At 38.6% G+C, this 19,025-nt stretch overlaps 1 protein-coding gene across 2 annotated transcripts in view; it reads left to right on the forward strand.

The window, feature by feature from the left end:
* Window positions 1-456: 456 nt before the first annotated feature.
* LOC143353769 (scavenger receptor class B member 1) overlaps window positions 457-19,025 on the forward strand; it is a 45,896-nt gene continuing 27,327 nt past the window's right edge. Inside the window, exons 1-2 of one of the 2 annotated variants that reach the window (XM_076787332.1) lie at window positions 457-711; window positions 8,708-8,806. In XM_076787332.1, the coding sequence (XP_076643447.1) occupies window positions 8,773-8,806 (34 nt within the window). In that variant the 5' untranslated portion in view covers window positions 457-711; window positions 8,708-8,772. Of the gene's footprint in view, window positions 712-8,706; window positions 8,807-19,025 lie in introns of both variants that reach the window. The other variant, XM_076787333.1, reaches the window with a different exon arrangement.

Genomic DNA, 19,025 nt, shown 5'->3' on the forward strand with positions numbered 1-19,025 from the left:
TGTCTGATTCTGCGTTAGACGCATTAAGCTTCTTAAGAAGTCATTTCAAAAGAAAAGCGAAATGTTTCACTTTATAAAAGTTTGGTAAAAGTTTCCAAATATTTTTCATTCTATTAAAAATTCTCGAGAATTCTCGAGAAATATAGTCTTATTTCTGGAGAAATGAAAAATGTTGAGTAATCAGGAATACTGGATAGAAGTAGCTGGAAAAGTTGAAAAGTCGGAAGTTCGAGCTTATAAATGGCGTTGTTTCGTGAAATTTTGACGGGAGAGGGGGAGTTTAAAGACTTTTTCGGTTGGAGTAGGCATCGTTGACGCACCGCGTCATGCACTATCGGAAGTCGGTAGTCGAAGAGAGAAGAAATGCGTTGGACGTTGTCTCTCCGCTGGCTTGCGTATGGGGGGTTGCGGTCAGGAGCTCTGGTATAAAGCAGAGTGAACACAAGACTCGGGCTCACTAATAACAAGATTAAGGGGGAGAGAGTGTGTAGTTAGCGGACGACGTATACAGTAGTGTGCGCTTGGAAAATCGCAATTTCTGACGAACAGAAACATACCACCGATACACAGAGTCTCAAGAGCCACTCGACCGCGAGAACACGATGACAGTGTGAAAAGTGTTGTTGACCGCTCGAGGACTATCATCGAAGGATCCGTTCAAGTGTTTCCACTTCAGCGAACGATATCACGATAAGCTACCATAATCTCTCGGTAAGCCCCGCGCCATCTTAGCCCATCTACGCGAACAATTAACCGGTCGATCGATCAATTAGTCGAATGCAAGTCGTTTCGGTTAAAGGACATTTTGGAACGCTAAGTTCTGATCGTTTGTGGACCGAAGTGACACCGAATTGTTCAAGCAAGTGGCCGAATTTCTACTGTTTTTAGAAACAAGACAAGTGTGCTAGAAAACTTAGTTGGTAGCATTAGCTGAAATTTTACTGGAGCGACGATAAGGCATTTCGAAAAATAGGGTAATTATTTTTGAAATGAGTACCTACATTCTTCCAGTAGGATTCCGTCTATTCAGCGTAATATCTATTCAAAATAATTTCGTTTCTAAAGTATAGGTCACGTAAAACTTGTATTCCCCTTTTTCAAAGTAATTGCAAATCTTCGTTTAACACTAGATTTACGGGACCCATCAAAATGACGGGTTCTGTTTTTAATTTAATATTATTAAGATTCTAAGGATGCATACATAAGAAATTATTTAGCAAATTTATTTCTTTGGGTATATATTATTTTAAAAATATTGCTAAAAATGTGGGTAGAACGTTCTTGTTATTTTTATGAAGTAATGCAAAATAGTCGCTTTTAGTGCTCCGTAAACCTAGTGTTAATATCACCGGTAATTCTAGACACTTCTGAATTTTAATTAGTAAACGTTCGAGCCTATTTCCAATTGGAGATTATTCGATAGCAGACTGTAGCACAGAACTTGGTAAAGATGATTTTTCTTTTGTTGACCTCGAAGCAAAGAATCGTTTGCAGGGGTGGCAAAACTCAAAACGTGAAAATTTTGAACATTCTCGCGTCAGTGCTGTTAAATGTCTGTCGAAAATTTTCCTCGGCATCGGCCGACGGGCACGCGTGTCAGCAAACTGCACACTTTCTTTTTCTTGATGATCGGATATCAGTGTGAATGATAAACGATGACAAGCTCGACACGCGGAACTGTATTTATTGTTTGCACGAAAAACGTGTCGTTCACTTGCAATACCGGCGAGTTTGAGTGCGCGTTTCGTTAGTCAAGAATTCAAAAACTTGAAGCGTCACGTTTCTCAGCGTAAATCTGTTTCGTCGACGACGATATATTCGCGATAAACAAAAACGCGAAAACGTTGGAAACCCCGTGCGGACGTAAATTATCGACGAGTAATTCGATAGATGATTTTCCATTTATGCAATTGACATTTTAACACTCCGTGTCAATATGTACAAATTTATTCCGATATAAGGCGACGCTTTTCATTTCGAAATAAGAAAATCGCTGTTCCCTCTTCTGCTTCTTCATCCGAAATAGGACAGAAATATCGAAGGAAAAGTGTAGTGAAATATCAGCGTGGGTCAGAAATGACTCCGGCGTAGGCCTGGAGGTCCGAGGGTTAATTTCGATTTAGCTTCTCAAGAAATCGATCGTTCTCGTACGATCGAAACTTTGTAACAAAAGAGATTTTCATTTCGAACGGGGTAAGGGACTATCGGTGAATCCCAAGTACCTTCTGCAAACCGGTTTGATTGGTACACGATAGGTAATTCGCTGTTATGGTTTTTCGGTCGAGTACAATCGCGTGAACGCTTCCCGGCCGTCGAGTATGCTTGCCCATGCGTTGAAGTCTCCGGGCAAAACGGTCGTGACTCTTCGATACTCTATAACACTAGATTTACGGGACCCGTCAAAATGACGGATTCTAATATTTTTCATTTACGAATATTGAAATTGTAAACATGCATCCGTGAGGAATTATTTTACAAATTGATTTCGTTGAGAATATATTATTAAAAAGATGGCTAGAAATTTTGATAGATACATTCATGTTGTTTTTATAAAGCAATGTAAAATAGTCATTTTTAGTGCTCCGTAAACCTAGTGATCATCTCGACTGCGTTATTTGAACAGACGATCAACAGGCGTCGATTTTTCCGGTTTCCTCGCAACGTGACAACCTCGTGCGTATTATACGGCAGTGACTGCACCAAACTACTATAATTCGAGTCGCCAACAAGTATAATTTCACCAAAGTCGTTTGCAAACGCACCGAGTCACACACTATTTTTTGTTATCATTCTTATCGATCTTCTCCAGTGAATCGCTATCTCGTATTTAAATCGGTTCGAAGGACGGTAAAATTCCCTTCGAACGAAGGGGAATTGCAGCGAATCGACTGTCGCGTTTAAAACTTGTAGAAACTGTAATCGAACGTCCTTCCGATTATGCGAAACAATGTCCAAAAACAAAAACGAAGATTATACTCTGTGACGCCGATGTTATGGGCGTGTTTCCAGCATCGATGAAAACATTACTTATTTTTAACGATGATAAAATACAACGTTGATTGCAAAAATATTCGCCTCCTTCGGCGATTCAAAATATGAACCATAATAACGTAGATTAACACTAAACCTACCGGTGCACGGTCAAAATGACCGGTCATTAGAAAAAGTTACTGTTAATATAATTAAACCTGCATAATAGGCAATTCGTTGCCGAATGAATCGGTAGACGAGCAACTTCCATAAAATGACGATACGAATTTATTTTTGTATAATTTCAATTATATAAAAAATACTGCGATACTCTCTCCTCGATTTACAAAATTCTACTTGTTGGTTTTTGTTAATTAAACAATATATTTTAAATGATTTATAATTAAATATAACATACAACAAAGTTAGTAATGGATCTGTGTAACACAAAATGATTTAACAAGTAGTAGATATTGTCAAAGATGACGTAATTTTTAAGTATGGACAAAAAGAATGTAATTTTGGAAAATTATTGTACATGTTACTTTTTGGAGATTCAGCCATTCTAACGGGAAAGAATTATTCTTTGGTTTAGTATAAGGTTTCAATTTATAAATAACAATTCTACTTCATATTATTGTTTATTATATTAATAAAAATATGATAACGTGAAAATATAAATAAAACAAAAGAAATAACAGAGATCGAAATCAAAGTCGTAAATAGAAACGTTCGGTTGCTAAAAACAAATAACTTATATACTAATAACTAAAACTAATAACTTATAAACAAATGTAAATAGAATATATCTAAACGTATTTGTGTTACGACAAATGTTTGGGTTTACGACTGAAGAAACGAATTTTCATACGAAGAAAGTTCAGAGGAAAACTCGGGGATCTTATCATTGTTTATTCCTTCAATATACAATGAATGAGACTAAACAAACCGCTAACAATAAGTGGCAACGGCAATCGGCATCGGCTGCGTTCGAAACGCCCGGCCCGAGCTACGATTGTCACGAGCGTGTACGTAAAACGACGTAACTTCATTGTAAAAATTAGTATAGTTCTGCAACCTTCCCGCAAGCCAATTTTGGTATTAAAATAAAGTAGAGAATCTCTACTTTATTATATGTAAAAATCATCGCGTGGACCGACGTGGCGCATATACTAATTCATTAACGAAGAGTAGTAACATAGGCGTTTCTGTGGAAAAATAAGTACCGTCTTTAACACTTAATTTACAAAAATAGAGGAATGTTATCGATAATTTGGAATTACTCAAGTGAAAATACATGTTTTGAGATGTCATATCCATCATATATAGGAAATTTAAACACTCCTTAGTACATTTTAACATATTTCTAGCGCGCATGGAAATGTGCCCATTCATTTATAGGTTAGGCGTTCGTCTTCTAGCTGAAGTTTACACGCCCTGTAAACATACAACAAAAGAATTTTAAGTTTTAATATTCAAGGGTTTTAATGCATGGTTATATTTTAGATTATATTAGCACAGTTAGTTTTTGTTTATTTGAAAGTTAATTTTGTCCAGCTAAAAAGGCCATTCGTCACACTGTGCGGCGGTGGTAGGTACGTTAAAAATTGATCCCGTTTTTATTAGGGAGTCCAGAATTCTAACGCGTACGCTTTCCGACCAAGTTTATCATTGTCGTGGCGGGTTAGCGGCGCAGTTAGTTTCTGTCATAGTTTTGCAGAAAAACGTGACTTTGTTGAATTCCATGACCGCCGAAACTCGTTTCTCTCGTTTCCCCGAGCGAAGGATAGAATCGGTGAATGAGCGAGAGCGTCCACTAAATTTTCCACCGTGCGTGCGAGCTTCCATCGAGAGCGACAAGCAAGCCCATATTCGCGTGTCCTTTAATTGGCCGAAACGTGTCGCGCGAATCACCGATACGACGCAGATAAATAATTCATGCGCGCGATAAAGGTTCAGAAGTTGCTCCCGAGCACCGTTTCGTTGCGCCGCGTTGCTGCAACACCGGGGCCGCTATTAACATTGTAAATTTCCTCGCTGCACGTCTGTAACGAAGATCTACATTAGCGCGAGACGTAAATGCATCTTCGTGCCGTGACTCATGCCGTGCAGGGGGAAAATAGAAAAGAAAATAATGGGGCGAAAGATTCCAAGAATGGGAATCAATCGCGTAAAAATGTACCGGAACCGCGGCCAGAAGCGATCGCCTTCGATTGCTATGCAAATATGCCGGCTCACCGCCAATAAATTCGGCAAACTAACGCCTCGCCTATCTGTTCTCGCAATCTAAACGACCCACAGTCGGCGAAAACGCGAGATAGGTGTCCGAGAATGTAAAAATTTTTTCTTCTTTTAAAAGAAATGAGCAAATCCGAAGAAAAATCTTTTTATTCTCCTCCACGACCCACGGGAGGCCGGTAAGGTATGATTTATTGACCAAACTATGCGAAAACATTCATTTGCTACCACTTCGGGAATATTAATGCAGAGGAACAGGTATATTAATTCCACTTGTTCTATCATTTTTTTTTAAATCTGTGCAATTAATACCGTGTACATTCAAATTGAGTTTCGTTGCAATTTGGAGCTATGCATTGTTACCTTTTTATCAATTAAATTTCATTCGATTATCTCTAACCGTTTCGAAGTTATTACTTTAGAGCGCCAAATTAACATCGCAAAATTGACCGACGTACAATCCGACATCTTGGCAATCTAAGAGAACAAAAGGAGTTTTGTATTTGCATCAGAGAAATGCTAATTTTCAAGGATTCCGTTGGTATCTCCGCCAATACAAAACCATAATATTCAGTTTTATGTTGACCATATAAATTTTTTAAATTATTGAATATTTATAAGCAAAATTAACATTGCAAAATTGTGTGACGTACAGTGCGACGTCTTGCCAATCTAAGGGAACGAAAGGAATTTTGTAATTGAATCACAGAAATGCTAATTTTCAAGGATTCCGGTTTTGCTGTTTCTGCCGAAACAAACTAATATTATTCAAAAATATATTAAAACAATGTTCAGTTTCATGTTGCTAATAATCTCAATTAGCCCTTTTAACACATCGGATCATATTGTCAATGTTTTTTTTTTCTTCGTATATACGAAGCTAGAATCGCAGTAAATGTAGAACGTGAAAAATCATGTTTGATAAATCGTTCATTCTGACAAATTCACAATAAAAATTTGTATTGCGCTACTTGTATTGCAATTTTATAATGTTCGAGGTAATTGTGACTAATAAAACCGGATTTAAAGGATAAATAGGTTGTTCCGTGACTCAGTCACTTTTTCGTTAGGTGCGCAACTAAGTCCCTAATCGCTCTGTCATGTCATGCACATTACCGTAATTGGTTCACTGTTATGACTTATTGCCGGAGTGAAAAAATTCGTTAACAAGTTCTTTGCTGCCAATCACTCGTAAAAAGACTAAATAACTATTAAGTCACATCGCGATATTTTGTACTCATCAGTGTTGTCGAGTGAGTTGTAAATTTTCAAGCTATCACGAAGCAGTTGTAATTTGTTGTTGTCCTTAGCGGTGTGCCTGTAGCACTGTGGTTAATTAGTATCTTCGTAATGTCTAGCTTACTAAAATGGCTGGTTCTCTCAGCCAGTGATCATTTTGATGCCACCAAAATTGGAACTAGAATAATTTTTTTATTATTTTCATGTAAATTTTCAAGATATCTCGAAGCAGTTGTAATTTGTTGTTGTCCTTAGCGGTGTGCCTGTAGCACTGTGGTTAATTAGTATCTTCGTAATGTCTTTCTTTCTAAAATGGCTGGTTTCTCAGCCAGTGACCATTTTAATGCCCCCAAAATTGGAACTGGAATCATGTTTTTATTTTCATGTAAATTATCAAGATATCACGAAGCAGTTGTAATTTGTTGTTGTCCTTAGCGGTGTGTCTGTAGGACTGTGGTTAATTAGTATCTTCGTAATATCTTTCTTACTAAAATGGCTGGTTCTATCAGCGAAAATTTTAATGCCCCCAAAATTGGAACTAGAATAATTTTCCGATTATTTTCATGTTCTGTCTCGAGCAAGGTCATTCTCCTCGCAAGTCTCCCCTGGTATTCCCAGATTGATATAATCAAAAACCTGTTCGACTGCGCACCGAAGATTGCCAGTTTCTGTGGTACACGAAATGAGATGCTGCTTCTGAAAATTGGCACCTTCACGGAAACTCCGTGCGCTCGGAGAACAATCGATCACCTGATGGACGACGTCAGAGTTCGCGACAGAGAGCACAAAAGAATTTCGTGGTTTCCTCGAATTAAATCTGACGCCGCGTGTGTGTGTGCACATCTTTTTTTTTTCGATGGTCGGCGCTATTCACTCGGCGCGGACAAACACACGAGCCTTTTTTCTTTTGACTCTCGTGTTTAAACATCGTACAGCCGGGAAGCCGCAAACAGAAACTGTTAGGGGTGTTCTAATGACGCGGCAGTGAATGGCATCGTAAAGTTTACCGCGAGTTCATTGACTGGGACCGACGAAAAGTCGTTGGATTCATCGTCGGCTATGCCACCTCGTTCAGCTCGAAACAGGATGAAACGGAATAGCATTAAAACCAATTAACTGTGAAACCTGCTCACACTTCACGTGCATCTATTCTCGAATGTGTTCGCATGCCGACGAATTCGTTATTTAGTTGAATTCATTATTTATTCACCAACTACGAGAAGATCTAGGGCGTGCTAAATTACGAACCGGTCGTTCTTATTTATTTGGATGTTCCGGTACTAATCTCGCCATCTTGATCGACCCGTGGACATAATGTATCCTTTGCGAGTCGGCGACGTCAAAGCGAATTAAAAATTTATTACGAACTAGCTGCGAAGAACCGGAAGTGTTTTGCAAATTTTTTTGAAATGTAGTAATACCGCGTGTGTGAGGAAACAAAATGGTTTCGTAGGATGCTTTGTTCCCGAGAAAGACAAAAATATGCGCTTTGGAACAAGACTGACTAATCTGTCTGCCCACCACTGACTCTTTCTACTTGCGATGAAGTCTGACAGTGACACATCGTTGCATAATTTGTGTTGGTCTTGTTATTGGAGGATACGTATCAAATCGTGTTACATAATCATTTCCAGCCAGCATTATCGTCGCCCTTGCTTCATCTGAAGCTGAGGTTGCGATAGTTCATTGCCATTCTTGTCGGCGTTGATAATTCATTACTTTAAGGTACCTATCGACACTACTACGCCTAATTCTCGATACTCGATAGCATCCATAATTCGACAAAATGTTTTTCGTAGTTATTGGACCGGTACCTAAGTCCTTATCTCGAGAAACGAACTATCGATTTCCAAACGCGTTAATCTTTCGATCTTGTTGAAGGTCGTATGGTTGAAATATGGTCCTTTGTTCGAGGTTAATGGAGGAGACAAAGGAACAAAGACTGTCACAAATATTTGTGGGCTAAAATGGTCATTCTTAAAACGAGGAAACCATCTTTCAGTTATCCTATATTGTTTGCTCCGGCTCCTCGAAAATGAAGTGTCGGGAATTTTCGAGGCGAAAGAGCCAAATTTTTGAATAATATAAACTCGTAACGAGTGTTGGCTTTCGAGTTGATAAAGCTGAAATGAATGACACTTGCACGGGAGATAATGCACCAGCGTGTTTGCCGTCCCAGGGGCGCGCTGCAGCGGAATGTTTTTAAACAGCCATAAATTAAAAGCAATCCGGTTGAAGTTGATCTGTGCTTCTGTTGCAGGACCTTACGCTCAAGGAGACGAAACGAGAGGATCGTCAGCAAGTCAAACAAATCAGGTCACAACCATGAAATTTCCGATCCCGCTGCAGCAGTTCAAGAGTGAGTAATCACATGCTCGTGTGAACGATCGGTATTGTGAACGCTCATTGTCGCGAATGCTCGCGATTTGCAAGTTTTATGCGCGACAACTTAATCCCACAGAACTGCTAGACCAATATCTGCGATATAGCACACATCGTTCCGATAAACTTTGATTCGCGATAGTGTTCTGTAGTGGAGCGAAAAATCAGTGCATTTATTTATTTTTTTTTTTTTTTATTGGAATGGCCGTTTTTGATTTTGATACTACTTGAATGTTAAACGGTGATCTTAACATTCAGAATATATATCTGACTTTACTGTGAGATTACATGATTGATGAGATTACATGATCGTGAACGTGAAACAGCATTAACAAGGATTAATAGACTGACGCATTCGTGATAAAATATGTTTACATGTAACTTGAAAAGATAGAAAGATTAATTGTTGGAATTATTAACCCTCCGTATGCTATGCCGGAGTCATTCGTGACCCGCAGCGGTGGGGATAAGCTCGAGAAACCATCAATACGTACAATTTTATTCCGATACAAGGTGACGCTTTTTATTTCGAAATAAGGAAATCGCTATCCCCTCTTCCTCTTCTACTTCGTCCGAAATAGGACGAAAACCGGTCCCGAGCCGTCGCCTTATATCGAAAGAAAACTGTAGTGAAATATCAGTTTCCGGATTTTTATGAAACTATCCGTGAGAACGGAAACGTATACAAAAATCTGCAGGCTATTTATAATAAATTTTGGAAAGTCGATCTGATGAAGCACCTTGATTTCACCCACATTTTTAACAAGCTCAATTGAATTCTGTCGTGTTGATAAATTGGATTATTGGAAAAAAGACACAGGTGTATATCGGGTTATGTTCTCGGGAAATTTAAGCCGAACTCGTACTTGGCATATCTCGATAGAACAAAAGGAGAAAAGGGAAAGGGTTGCTTGGTGAGTTGTCTCGGGTATTCCCAGCAACCTTGATAAACCGGAACGGGTTGATTCCTCACGCAAAAACGACTCGAAGCTATGGGCCGTCTTTTTGTCTTATGCGAAACGTTAAGGGAATCATATTTTTTAACGAGCTTTTAGTGGCTCCCGGATAAAGGCAGGTCGGCAAAAAAAAATTGATCGAGATGATAAAGCAATAATGGCCACGCCTGACGCGTTAAAAAGGTAGCGCTACGATCTCGGTGTTGCCCGGGTCCCGACGTTCATTTCCAAAGAAGCATAATTCATTTCGTGACTCCGAGGATGTCCTCCTAAGAAACCAAGGTGCGACCTCCTGACAGAGTTATGCTAATTCAGTTACGTAATTCAATTGCACAATTGAATTACATTGTATTTCAATTATATAGTAATTCAACTACGTCCGTAACCGAATTAGATAAGTCAAACCTTTCAATTAATTCAATTACTAATTGTTTTAATCAGATATGTAATTCAGATACAATGTGATTGAAATACAGTCAGAGTTGTACTAATTCAATTGCACAATTGAATTACATTGTATTTCAATTACATGGTAATTCAACTACGTCGTAACTGAATTAGATAAGTCAAACCTTTCAATTAATTCAATTACTGTTTATTTTAATCAGATGTGTAATTGAGATACAATGTGATTGAAATACAGTCAGAGTTGTACTAATTCAATTGCACAATTGAATTACATTGTATTTCAATTACATGGTAATTCAACCACGTCCGTAACTGAATTACATGAGTCAAACCTTTCAATTAATTCAATTACTATTTATTTTAATCAGATGTGTAATTGAGATACAATGTAATTAAAATGCAGCTTTCCAAATTGTGTATAGCCCAGAACTTTGAAGAATTTCCTCGTCCTTGTTCGTAATACGTCAAAGTGATCCTATTAGTGGCTAGTGGTGAGCTGAAAACGTTCCTTTTTTTCAGTTTTTTGTTATTAGATAATGTATTTCATTTTACTGACATATAATACTAATGTTTGTTTAATGAGTCTCATTAGATGAATGTCGTTATTTTTTCCTAATTTTTTCCATATATTGTAACCTAGGTAAAGTAGAGACACGTTTCCTTTTTCTGCTTGTTATATTTACATTTGAAATTGAAAAAATTTGTAACGCGGAAGTTATTTCTGTTCAGATATTATAAATTTATAAATAACAATATGCTTCCGCCTGAAACCTTCACATGGATTTTTCAACCTCTTCTTACCTATTACTTTATTATTCTTTAATTTTTAATTTTAACTCAATTACGTCGTAATTCGTAATTGATGTAGTCCAATTGCAAAGTATTTTATAATTGTACCCCATTGCAATTACGAATTACATTGTAATTTGATCGAACGAAGATCTGAATTATAAATTACAATATGATTGAATTACAATGTAATTCGATTACTTTCTAATTATGATTCCTGGAGTAATTCATTTGTAATTCTATACATCTCTGCCTCCTGATGAGTTATACCGACACGGACGCATTAACATGCAGAAATAAAATGTCAATCGGCCTGACAAGTTGTTTGGGACGTCGAATCGTCTACAGTTACGACAAACTTTTTATACAAAACAATTATAGTTGACCGTTCTCCTGCCGGCGTACTTGAGAATTTGAATTACAAAACTATCATGTAAATCGTGCCCTAGAGAAAAAATTCATATCGAATGCAGACGCAAAGAAAGAAAAAAAAAAAGTATAGTGGGGAGAGAAACGCGCGCAATACGTCGTCTATTACTATAACCGAGTCAGACGTTGCTGACGATCGTTGTCCATCAAGCGCGCACCTGTTTTGTCACTTTTCCGAGAACATTGCCTACAACTAATTAGTCATTTGATCTTGAAAAACGGGTTGGCTCGTCTCTCGTAATTGCCCGTATCCTCGATCCTATAGAAATTTATTCCTTTACATGAAAAATCTCTTCGGCGTTCGTGTGTTCGTTATCTCCCTTCGAAACTGAATCGATTCGAGATAACCCGTAAATTCCCGCTCTATCCGCACATTTTTCTGGAGTGTTCGATCATCGGGAATATGCTCACACTGAAAACTTTCCGTGTTCGCATTGTAAATTATTAATGAATACACGAGCGAACGAGAACTCGAGGATTCAAGATTAAATAATTTAAGCACGCCGTCGCTATTAGAATCAAAATGGAGATAGTGGACAGGTTAACTCGACTATTATTATCGTAATTAGTATGTTTTCTTCGTCGTGCTGAAGCGACACCGAATGAATAAAAACGGCATTGTAATCTTCCACAAGGGCGAGACGCAATTAGGTATTGTTTCGAAAAGGTGGCCAGGAATAATTACTACAGGATGATTACAAATAATTTCTATAAAAAAAAACTAGTTCAAATAGTACTGTCCAAAAAAGCGGAGACACGTTATTACACGTGCAGAGTTTCTTAGAAATTATTTATTGAAGAATTACTGTCGAGTTAAATACTATTATCCAACCAGTGTACATGCGGACGATTTTAGAAATGTATTCAATTGTTTAATCCTCCCCAAAAAGAAAACAGGAATAAATTCGTAAGTGTGCAGATCGTTTAAAAACTTGGTTGTTTATTCAAGAATTATTTCAGGGTTAAACACCACTCCAGAAATAGCGGAAACAAATGATCGCGCGAAGGAAAGAGGACACGACGATTCGTGTAACTGTTTCGAAAGCTGTCTTCGTATCTTAGCATGGCGATTCGAAGTTTGTGGTTGGTGAGAATTACGATCCCGCGTGGGAATTTCAAATGTCGACGAACTGGTTCCTCGAAGACGTTTACGACACATTGACTCCAATAAATTTCTCAACCTCATCCCGCATAGTAACGAGACAAACCAGCGACAAAGATTTCGATTAGAAGCTGTTAGGCAGATGAGACACGGATAAGATTTCGTAACATTAAACATTAGCTATTCCTCTACTGGGAATTAAGGACCAGCAAGGTAACCGAAATCGAAGGGCTAGACGTACGAAGAATATAAATCGAGGACGAGGTTCTAATTATCGTAGCTGTCAAGAAAATGTGAACAGGATAATTAATATTGAAGGGGTACTGTAAATTCAGACATACGGCAAATGCAAATTCTCCATTAGGAATTAAGAACAAGCTACTAGTCAGGGTAAGGGACCCAGTTACTGTGCCTATATTGATTATACTTACTTTTAAAGCATATTGAAAAAGAGATATTGAAATTTTTTCATTAACACTAGGTTTACGGAGCACTAAAAATTACTATTTTACATTACATTATAAAAATAACATGAATGTATCGATCAAAGTTTGTAGCCATTTTTTTAATAATATATACCCAAAGAAATCAATTTGTTAAATAATTGCTCATGGATGCATTTTTACAATCTCAATATTCGCAATTTAAAAATATTAGAATCCGTCATTTTGACGGGTCCCGTAAATCTAGTGTTAAAATCTGTTTAATATGCATACAGTGACTCCCACTAATATTCGGACGCTTTTAAAAATCGTGTAACTTTGTTAATATTGGACCATACGACTTGGATTCTTTTTTAAGAAGTTAGCTACTTATTGATTTCCTACGTAAAGTGAACAAAATTTTTTACAAAAATTGCAATTGGTCGAAATTCCAGAGAAAATACCGAAAGTTGTATTTTGCAACTTTTTTATGTCGACCGATTTAGACGAAATATTCAGAATATGTATAATCGCTACAGATGTACAAAACGTACGTTTTAAATGTTTAATATAAGACCTAAGCGCGCATAAAATAGTTGCAAAATACAGCAATTGCAATTTTAATCGAACATTTTTCTCACGTTACGTAGCGATCCAATTGTCCTAACTTAAAAAAAAATGCAAGTAGTATAGTCCAATATTGACAAAGTTATGCGATTTTTAAGATCGTCCGAATATCAGTGGGAGTCGCTGTAGATCTCTTTCTTAAATATTCATGATGCTTCAAAAATAAGTATAATTGATATAAGCCAGAGTTGTTCTAATTCAATTACACAATTGAATTACATTGTATTTTAATTGTATAGCAATTCATCTACGTCGTAACTGAATTACGATGTAATTCAATTACTTTATAATTATAATTCCTGGAGTGATTCAATTCTAATTCTGCACAACTCCAATATAAGCACAGTAATTGGTACCCTCGCAGTGATCGGGTCCCTTACTTTATTGTAGCAGTAAAAAATAACACGAAAGGGTGACGGGAGAAATAGGATAGTCGAATCTTCCAGGGACGAGTATGGCAGGTTTCGCAAGAGGCGTCTGCTACAGATCCGCAAGGAGATCTCCGCATGAATGACCCCGACAACTATACCCGACTTCTGTCCGATTGCATTCCGCATCAACATACTTTCGGCCGTCAACAAGCCGCCGTAGGAAGCTATCGTATGAAGGTCTTGGCCATCGAATACCACGACGGTTGTACGCGCGCGCCATTAATTGCGCGATAACGTTGCGTCACTACTTTCGAAAAACGTGTTTCACCGAACGAAAGGAAGTCGGATGCGGCTTCTTGATCTTGACCTCAGTAGCCGTCCCTGTCTCGTCGCGGCCGATTATTTACCAGCAATTGCAATCCGTTCGTAAACGCGCACGCTTGCCCCTTATCGTGTGCGTTTCTTTATTTTTTTTTTTTTTTTGTTTGTTTGCTCACAATCAGCCGTTCAATAAAGACGCATCGTCCTCGTCCGAGATAAGAGAATCCACGCTCGGCTGTGCGATTCACGATTTACTGGCCACTATAAACGATACTCATTATCTCGTGGCACAGTTTTCAATCACTCGCAGGCATTCCCAGAAGAAAATACAATAACATCCGCGGTACAACACTTTGTCACTATGATTTTATTACCGCTATTCCAGCACTTTATCACTGTTTTATTATCTCGTTAGTTTGTTCCCTCTGCTTTCGCGTTCGTTAAGTTCCAGTGTGCGAACCTCCAGGCGTGCATTTGCATTTTCACTGGGAAAAAGTTGTGTTCGTCGTTCGCGAGAGAAATAAATAAGAATATTCTTAACCCCTTGTCCTACAACAACGGGCGAGACTCGTGGCAATAAATTTGGAACAAAAACAATAAGCACGAGCCTGAACTGTGGTACCTCGTCCGGACCAAACGTAAACAACACGAATCAGGCTCGTGGCTCGCGATATAGATACCGCGTACATCGCGAGTATACTGAACAGGTAAATGGCTCGACGTGTGATCGCTCTCTTTGTTTATTGTGGCCCGAGCAATCAAACATCGTTGAATTGAGAAACATGATTTTCCAGTTGTCGCCTCGATTCGCGTCCAACTGCTTTCATAAACATTGCGATATGGAGTAACGCGTAGCATGTAATCTAACGAAATACTGCTAGACATTGCAACGAAGATTAGTAATTTGACAAAACACGGAAGCGCAAGGTCGCTGCGCGCGGTACTGACCACGAATAATAAGTTAACGGTCAGCTGTTAACTCGTGTCGGCAAGTTTACTTTTCTACTTAACAATTTGAACCGATTAACAAGTTGAACCTGTTACCTGGAGAGAATGGATCTTTTTGTAACGTACACGCGGGTTTTACCTGGCGCGTCATTCAATAAATTACATTGTTATCGAACGTTTAGCGGTACACGATCCACACCGTGCAGATATTCATACGAATAAAACGGCGGATGAGCGATAAATAAAAATAACGAAACTAACTACACGCAAACAAATTGAACTTTTTGTGTACCCCGCGGCGGTAGATCGGTTTCGCTTGATTTATTAAGTATGTATACGTGGCGGAAATCCAACGATTAATCACCTCAACCACATAAATGTCACGTGTACTTTTCTAACTATCCGCTTTACGAGGTACGGCGCCGGAAAAAAATTATAGTTCCTCATACCAATTCATCCAATAAATTCGACCGTCCGGCATAATTTTCGCATAGTCACGTGACACTTCTATTTCATCCGCAATGCTCGTGCTAACGACACACAGGCATTTGCATATCACTAACTCATTTACACTTCTGTCTTACAATAAATCATATAATCCAGCCGTCGCTCGTTTTACATTTCACGCATTAGATCACCACGCTTCCGCGAAAAGCCTTCTATTCAACGTGCCGGTCCTATACAACATCCAGCTAAGTGTAAATAATTTTTTGTCCATCCCCGGCACATTTCTTACGAACGTCGTTTCTACCTAGAACCACGATACTTCCACTGGAGCATGATCTCCGTAGGAAAACGTGTACGGGCTCTACGTTGAAAAAATCGCAGGCACCACTTCTACCGATTCAAACGATCTGTTCAAACACTATAGTCAAACAACGAATTCCTAACAGTTCTCCAAGAATTCAACATTCCTCAAACGAAGAGTCGAAGTCTCCGCTTCGACACACAGTATTTAGTCCGGAGCGTTTCTATTCTATACGATGTTACTCGGGCATTGTTTCCGCCGCGAAAATTCGTTATCTTCGAGAAACGAGTTAACGAGGAAGCATCATGGTCTCGCATTCGCGATGAATGTTTAATCAATAACTCGCCGCATAGTTAAACTGTTTCTGACTTCGAAACTTCCCGGCGAAAATTCGAATAAATTCAATCTCATTTCTTTTTTATTAGAACATTCTATTAGTACTTTTCTGAGAGAAAAGACAGATACCGAACAGCGATCATTTTCAATACACAGAGTTCAGCAACATGCTGAACATTCTGAGAATGATCACTGTTACTGAAAATTATCGGTGTTCGGTACCCGTCTTTTCTCTTTCAATTAGTTCGATTGTCTCTTCTCTCACCGACGAATATCGTTTCGAAAGAGAAAATGCTTGCCAGTGGCGCTCTGCGACACTATGTTTCAAGTTTTCCTGTGCAACATGATTGTCGGCGATGCGTTCTCCGGGATCCACGGTCGGTCTGAAGAGGTTCCGAGTTTGAATGAATTATAGATAGGCTATGCGGTCATCGTTTGTTCTGTGTGACGATATTTAAAACAGTAAACGACAACTGTCCCCGCCGCCAATTACGGTTTCGCCTCATTAGCGTCTCCCGCTCGTCGCATTCTTTCCGTTCCCGGCCACGAAACCGCGCCGATGCAAAATGTCCGCTGCGTGACCCGCAATGTCACGCGGCGTTCCTTAGTCACTCTAATAAGGGAAAACTGCATAATATCGGACACAATGGCATTAGCATATCGGACCAATCGCTGTTGTTGATCGATTCGTCGGCGGAATCGTCCCCGTCGACGAACAAGCAACGACAGACGAGGTACACGTGTCGCGACTTCATTATACCTGAAAGGTAAGGCGGGCACCGAGGTATTCTAATGAGACCATGGATCAACTTCCGGCAAGGCATTAGAATAATATTCATCCATATCGATGATAGACCGCTCGTCCGGAGAGACTGAAAAAAGAAAGGAAAAAAGAATACCGGAAGTCTAGGCGAGACGCAAGAAACGCGAATTCTGGTTACCGTCACGAGCATTCTCGCGTCGTCGTATTTTATAAACAAATTGTCGAACGTCGTCGGCAAAACAGGGAAAAAAGCTGTCTAGCCGATCGCTTCGTTACCGAGATCCACGCGAAATTATGCGTCATTGAGATACTTGTCTGGCACACAGCGGCTAACCTCCTGCGGCCTCTGTATTTGTTATCACTAGGTTTACAGAGCACTAAAAATCACTATTTTACATTACTTTACAAAAATAACATGATTGTATCTATCCAAATTTGTGGCCATCTTTTTAATAATGTACAGGGTCCTTCCGTTAAGTTATGTCACCATTTTTTAGGCATCTCCGATAGTGCAATTAAAAAATGTTTTAGACAAAAGTTTGTCAGTACTTGACGAGCTACATGTTGGCATATTCTTAAATCTAAAAAAATGCTTTTCACGTAAAAAAGTAAAGGTCACCTTGATGTTTTTTTAATGGCACCACATGCTTTGGACATCATACGATTGTTGCTGACGTCGAGACGAATTCAACGGTGTATTATACTGTGACCTTGAAATGACCTCAAACTCGAAAATTTTGTGCGAACTTTAATGAAAAATTATTTCGTAATAAAATTTATAAAATAATAAATTCATAAAAATTAATTCGTTGGCTACCACGTTCTCCGGATCTGTCCCCGTTGGATTTTTATCTTTGTTCAAGAACTTCGGAATCGCATAACAACTGCATGTAATAACATAAACCGAGACGCCCTAATTATGGCGACAACGAAAGGTCTGATACAAAGAGCGGGAATTTTTTTCATTAAAGTTACGTTCGCACAAAATTTTCGAGTTTGTCTAAGACATTTTTTAATTGCACTATCGGAAATGCCTAAAAAATGGTGACATAACTCAACGGAAGGATCCTGTATACCCAAAGAAATCAATTTGTTAAATAATTCCTCATGGATGCATCTTTACAATCTCAATATTCGTAAATTAAAAATATTAGAATCCGTCATTTTGACGGGTCCCGTAAATCTAGTGTTAATTAATTGCTCTCGTCAACGCACCTTCGCCCTCTCAGTGTCCGTCGACAATTTCTGACACGTTCGATTTCTGTGATTTATTCTTCTAGGAAACGATGTCCCTTTATTTAAATTATTACTAGGCAAACGAACGAAGAATTGTCGCCAGTTTTTCCTAGTACTTTGCACTCCAGTCGTTGCGGAGGAACTATTCTATTTTTGCACGATTTGGAATAAAACAAACTAACAGCGGGCATCGAAGTAAATATTCTTGCAACCTTTGACCATTTTCTAAGGATTACGTCTTTACTACCATTTTCTGGATGTCTTCCGGCAGCTCGAGTTGCCATTGACAAGTAAAACATTCAGCAGCTGTTATAAGTATAGTATGTGATGTCCGATGCGTAGAATTATGGTGGGTTTCTCGGTAAGCTGAATAATAAATCAGAAAACAAGCGTAAAACTAATTAAAGTTAAAGAGAGCCGGTTACGGGCGTCTCTGTTTCTATAAATAAAGGCGTTATATCATAGAAACGGACTGACCAAGTTTATATTTTCAACTGAATCAACTTTTTACGGTTTCTGTGGACGGACGTTTTGTTTGTTAACGCGCGTGTAACGAGTAGACGGCGGATTTTTATGCAAAATGAAAATGTTTTATCCGAATCGCAACAAGCTGGAGTGAAATCGAAATTTCTGTTCGTTCTTAATATGTTCAATAGGTTGAAAATAATGTAACAGTGCTCTTTAACGTACCTACATTCACACAAGTATCACACATTTCATTTAAACTATTGAAAGTATAC

The sequence above is a fragment of the Halictus rubicundus genome, chromosome 4, assembly GCF_050948215.1.
Source record: "Halictus rubicundus isolate RS-2024b chromosome 4, iyHalRubi1_principal, whole genome shotgun sequence".
Taxonomy (NCBI): Eukaryota; Metazoa; Arthropoda; class Insecta; order Hymenoptera; family Halictidae; genus Halictus; species Halictus rubicundus.